The sequence below is a fragment of the Protopterus annectens genome, chromosome 9.part0 (assembly GCF_019279795.1).
Source record: "Protopterus annectens isolate FY-2018-M chromosome 9.part0, PAN1.0, whole genome shotgun sequence".
NCBI lineage: Eukaryota > Metazoa > Chordata > Ceratodontiformes > Protopteridae > Protopterus > Protopterus annectens.
The window spans coordinates 1,080,391,647-1,080,398,153 of NC_056743.1; the positions used below are offsets into that span (position 1 = coordinate 1,080,391,647).

General features: G+C 41.4%; 1 protein-coding gene across 1 annotated transcript in view; it reads right to left on the reverse strand.

Annotated features, from left to right (window-relative positions):
- SP1 (Sp1 transcription factor) overlaps positions 1-5,805 on the reverse strand; it is a gene marked incomplete at its 3' end in the record, with an annotated part of 196,517 nt that extends 190,712 nt beyond the window's left edge. The window contains 3 exon segments of the mRNA XM_044083910.1: positions 3,490-4,963; positions 5,138-5,217; positions 5,645-5,805. Of these exon segments, the coding sequence (XP_043939845.1) occupies positions 3,490-4,963; positions 5,138-5,217; positions 5,645-5,651 (1,561 nt within the window).
- Positions 5,806-6,507: the final 702 nt, after the last annotated feature.

The following is a 6,507-nucleotide window of genomic DNA, read 5'->3' on the forward strand; positions in this document are numbered from 1 at the left end:
TTTTATCAGGGAATATTTTACAGTACAATGGTTCAGCAGCAACTGGTTTAGGAGTGGAATGCGACAAAAGCTCACAAACTCGTTACACTGACCAATTCCCTTTCTCCTGCACAGAAGGTCAAATTCAGGAGGCTGGCATCAGAAGCAGCATCACTGATGCAAATGGCAGCTAATATTTAACTCCTCAGTACGTCTATCCTGGCAGCATGCAAAAAAGGGTTACAGCATTTCATAGACACAGGGATGATGCAACATTTAACTGGTAATCTCTGCAAGACTGCCCCCAATTCCACATCTACTCAGACTCACAGCAGTTAAATAACTGACATACATTTTAGTAATACTAAATACAACAGTATAAAGAATACTGCCATACATCTAGCAGATATTTGTTGGTAACAAAGCCAGCGTGTGGGCAAACTCTATTTCAAATAAGCCTGCCAAAGGGCTGGGCAAGGAGATGCACTTCTGCAGGGTTAGTCAAATAGCTCTACAACCCAGACAGAATGTACGCTTTAAAGAACAAAACTTCCAAAAATATGCCATGATGAATACCAGATGAGTCTCTAGAGCCCATTTTTATCACAACCCTTTGTGCAGCATACATGTGGTCAGAATTAATCTAGCCAAATAGTAAAGTGGAGCAGCCTATATTCCCAGCATATTCAGAATGTGAGGATTGAGAGCAGAGGCGCATATGGGTGAACAAGTACATGACTGATCAAGAGGCAAGGGGGTAATGGATGTGGCTTCAGACCCTACTGGGCACAGAATGGAATATAGTGCTGTGCCTACTACAATACAAACAAGTACTTACAGGCTCAAGGGAGTGCTTATTTTTCTGCCACCAAAAGGAAACTTCATTCACCCAGTTTCAAGGAGAGCAGCACTAAGGAAACTGGTCACCCAAGTGTCATGTTTAGTCATAGCCTCACCTCAGGCTTCATGCCCACTGAGTGGCACACAGCTACAGTTATCCCACTCCACAAGGGGAGATCCACCTTGGATCCCAGGAGCTACCGTCCCATCAGTCTGACTAACCTGATCTGCAAGGGCATGGAATGCATTATCATGGAACTTATAAACAAAGACATTGTCAACCTTCAAAACACTGGACCCCACCCAGTTTGGGTTCGTGAATAGCCGATCTTGTCTCCTGAACCTGATTGACTTCTTTGAATCTGTCTCCAGAGCTGTGGAGGAGGGTTAAGGCGGTCCACACAGCCTATCTGGACCTGGCCAAGGCCTTCTACACCATCCCCCACTCTGGAATTATAGATAAACATACTAAGCTGGGCATAAATCCCTACGTCACTCGATGGATTGCCAACTGGCTTACTGACAGAACCAGACTGGAAAAGTATCCCCCCACATATTTAAAGTACATATCAAGTTTGGATAAGAGTTGCAAGTATGTATGTATACAATTTAACACATTTAAAATACGTGGCAACTCCTGGGTCGCACTACAGTGGGGACAAGGTCATATACAGTTTTCAGTGAAAAGTGCACACCCTTCTGTGAAATGTGCATTTGGTGAAATGTCCTAGATCCATACATAAATAAAAATCACACACACACACACACACACACACACACACACACACACACACACACACGCTTGCCTGAATGTATACATGGAAACAATCATCTATATAGTCTTACTCAGTTGTAAAATATGTTGCAATGCTTTACGAGGGTCTTATGTACTCTCATTGTATATTTTGCACACATGTATTTTCAACCAAAAGGGGTAATATCCTCTTATTGTACACCAACTGCTGTGCTGTAAAATCTACAATCTGCATGCTACTACTCTGTCTCTTCCGTAAATTTTTCTTCTCTGTAAACTTGTGGAGTTTGTCTCCCTAGGACTCTGCTGAAAACGGACACCTGTTGTCCAGTCAGACTATCCTGGCAAACAAATGTTAAATAAATAAATAAGGTATTCCAACAATATTCCACAGTACTTACAAACATTAAATTCATATCGTCATGACAGCAGACAAAAAAAGTGCACACATATATATATATATTTATTTTACACACACACACATATATACATATACATTATATATATATATATATATATATATATATATATATATATATATATATATATATATATATATACACACACACACACACACACACACACACACACACACACACACACACACACACACACACACACACATACACACAAAAGCTTCTTGACAGCATACTTAAAAAAAAATCCAAAGGTATTTTCACACACAAAGGAGAAAATATCAATCCAAAGGTATTTTCACACACAAAGGAGAAAATATCATCTTGACAAGAAAAGACAGTCCAACTACACCAGGTTCTTACATTACAAGACAAGCATAGTGGATGGCCTCCAGATCAACTAATCAAGATAACTGGATTGTCCCCCCGATGTGAGCTTGTCAGACTTACAAATAAGGATCCTGTAACACAGTAAGGAAGAATAAAAAAACAGTGCAAGCTTTTCAGGATCAAGAGTGCATATTTTTTTTCCAAATGGAAAGTAAAGGAAGCCCCAAATGCTGCCATATATAGTTTCCTGTTTAATTCTTTGTACAACATGGCTGTTACTGTACTTTACTCTTAACATAACAGGAGCCAATATGACTTGCAGGCATCTTTCATATTTAATATAAGATCATTATGCTTACACTTAAAACACAGGAAGATGACTAGGTTAACAAGAAAAACAGTGAAAGATTAAAGGTAAATATGTATGCACATAACAAACCCAAAATCTGAATACCAGCAAAACCATGTAACATTTTGGGAAGCAGAGTTTCCCACAAACCAAGACGACTATCTTATGTGACGAGAAATCAAACAAATATAAAATTGACTTGGTCACAACGTTAACTACACTGCTCACGGATATATTTTAAGACAAAAATGTAGGTAGATGTTTCAAGAACACTAGAACCGATACCCTACCTACAAATTCTACAACACACATTTTCCAACAACTTCTATCCCCAACCTATAAATTCTAAAAACAGTCTTCAAGGCCCATGGCATCATTTGACCCATTAAAAAACAATGTAGGATGGTTGAACCAACATTTACAACAAACACAAAATACTCTTCAAGTGGTAAATCCATACAGGAACAGATCTACCATGTTCCCTTTAACTAAGATGGGGGGGGAGGGGTAGAGAACCAGCAGTCAAAAGAACAGCCCTTCCACGATTACTAAACATCAATATTCAAAAATTATACATGACCATTTACCTGCAATTTTTTTTTTCTGGCAAGTCAGCACAACCTGAGAAGCAAAATAAACACTAGGAATACTTCAGAAATACCAAACTTGTCTAGAGAAATGTATGAGTTATAAGATTATATACATACATATATATACACATGCATACACACACACACACACCCTTGAAGAAAATGACTAAGCCATAACGGAAAAAAAAAATTTTGACAGGATTTCAGTCTACAATTCAGTCCTCAACTTACCAGTAGTGTTGGTTATTGCAAGAGGAACTCCCTGCAGAATCCCAGATGCTCCCAAAGTACTAAGATTAATGGTCTGCAAGCCCGTCTGCAAGCCTGGTACAGAAGACAAGTGAGCAGCATTCACAGTTACAGTGCCTGCAGGCAGAGATGTTGAGGCTATTGGTGTGAATGTAGTACCACTGCCTGTCTGGCTAAAAGGCACACTGGTCTGCACTGGAGCTAAAGTGATAGTCTGTGCTTGAGGATTCTGCACCTGGAGGGTCTGCCAGCTAACTTGCCCATTTGGACCAACAGTACGAATCAGAATCTGACTTGGATTAGGCACAGTTTGAATCTGGAGATTCTGTAAAGCATCCTGAGTTATTGCTTGGGTAGTAAATGTCTGACCAGTCATTTGTGAAGTCTGAAGAGTTTGAACCGCTTGACCTGTCTGCAGGATTTGTGGCTGCATGACGATTTGCTGTTGCTGAGGTTGACTCTGCTCTCCATCTTTCTGCTGCAGTAAGATGTTCGACAGCTGGTTCTGCTGGACTGAAGTCGTCTCAGAATTTTGGCAGTTATTGACTCTCTGCTGGGTTTGAACTTGGCCACTTGCAACAGATGTCCCACTCCCTGAAAAAGTCACCATCCCCATGCTACTTGTTGTTGCTGCAGTGGAAAAACTGTTGGCATTAGAGAAAAAAGTCCCACCACTAGATGTTGCCAAATTGCTGGCTGTACTAGTAGTTCCAGGAACTGATGCCTGTGAACTGGCCTCCTGAGAGCTACTATCACCAATGGTTACTGTGTGAGTGCTGCTTGGAGTCAGAGAAGCAGCATTTACAGGTAGCAATGTAATATTACCATTTATAGCCACTGGAACATTTGCCAAGTATTGAGTCTGACCAGAAAGGACATTGTTGGTAATACCAACACTCTGAAGCGGCATACTTTGTTGTATTATATTAGGCATAGCTGCTATTATGTTACCCCCAGTCCTATTGGTAGCAATGATTTGCTGACTAGTCCCAGGGATTATTTGAAACTGGCCAGAAGCATCCTGTTGCACACTGACCTGTACGGGGGCAGCAGCAAACTGGAGCTGCTGCCCATCCACTGTCTGAAACTGAGGTATCACCTGATACTGAATATTTGGCAGAACTCCAGACAAACTGGCCAGTACCTGCTGATTTTGCAAGTTCTGTGTTGCAGTAGCCATTCCATACTGGCCTGAAGTAGTAACGATGCGATTCTTTGGGGTGGAGGAATCTCCAGGTTGTTCCTTAGATGTTGGAGTGCAACTATTACTGCTGTTCGCATGAGCTGTTGAGATGATCTGCCAGCCGTTGGCTGTTTGGGTGATCTGCGCGGTGCTAAGGTCGAGTTCGGCGGTGGCGCCACCCTGGTTCTGCCCCTGGGAGTTCGCATTTTCATTCGGAGACTCAATCCTACTGCAAGTGGCTGCCAACAGAGCGAGGGGGGACGGCTGCGAGTCCTAAAACAGACACAAGGAGGAGGGGTTAAGAGGCGCTATACAAGAGAGTGGGCAGTGCAAATCGATTACGGTGTGTGGAGCTAACACAGGAAGATAAACACCCCAAAAACACTTTAAAACATGTGCAAACCAACTATCAAATTCTTTTTCTACTTTGCGGGCTAGGGGGCTCACCTGGTTTGAGGTTCGGCTCTGACCGTAGCCACCACCACTCTCCGATCGAGCGGCGGCCATGTCTTCCTGATGATCCTGGTCTAAGAAAAGAAAATTGTAAAACCAAGTAAATCAACTAAAATAAAAATGCAGCTTTATCTAGCTTATGCCTTTCTAATCACAGTCAACACGGTTACACGTATCGTTCCTGTTACCATCCCCCCAATTAAAAATGCAACAATCTCCCAACACTAATATTTACCATTTATAACACCCGTATACATTTATACGATACAATTTAGGAATCAAAACGTATATTTTGACTGTTTAAACCATACATCCAATAACAAAACTTCACAACGACTACTGGCAGAAACCACTGGAGCACTATAAAGTCTACCCGTCCATAAACGGGGTTGCGGAAGTCAATAAAGACTTTACTTGAAACATTTTAATCACGCCCTACCAATCTGCTTTCCATTACAAATAAAATCTTAACTTTTTCCTTTAAGTCCAGAAATGTCTTACCACTCATTATTACTAACTGTGGGTATCACTCTACTTTCTTGGGCTGACATCAACTTGGTGACACGGCAACCTAACCCAACCAGTAATAGAGGGGGAAGCCACCCTGGCATGATTGGCAACTCATTTACTCACTATCTCAACAGATTTCATTTCAACGCCCAATTGAGAACAAGCAGTGGTTCGGGGAGGAACTAAAATTGACGTCGCAGCTAGCCAACCGGAAGCTAACATATATTTCAGGCTGACGGGGCGGACTTAGTTGTCGTCAATGGAGTGATTGGTGTGTGGGGTTCGCAATTAAAAAGCAGGATTCGCCAGGCAACGCCCAAGACTACGAATAGCATATTTAAGGTGGGCAAGGGCGGGAGTGATAGTGGTATTCAAGCTAGGTTGAGATTGTTGTTTGATTGACATAAGAGACGCGAATTGTGGAATTTGGCGGAAAAGGCGCCATTAAGTAGGACTACTGGAACGTAATAGTACTGCACTTATTGTTTAATAAAGTACTGATTATGGCTTAGATCTTATTTGCTTTGGGAATGAGGAATGTGAAAACCCAAAGTGTGAACATAATCAGTATTCCAAAACGTTAACAGAGACACATCTTTTCTTGTATTTTATTTACAAGAGTCATGGATAGTCTACAATATAATCAATTTGGAGATGGTAATGGATACGGGAGCCAAGTGTGGGTTTAAAAAAATAATTAGCATCTTCCTTTTTATGTATATTGGTAGGACAATTTTCTTTGGAGCTAATTTGTAGGCATCTATTCTTGAGGTGGGGGGGGGGGGTACCAGCATTAGAATGCGCTTTGGCGATGTGTTTGTGCTCAACACTGTACCTTAAGGAGTAAATAGCGT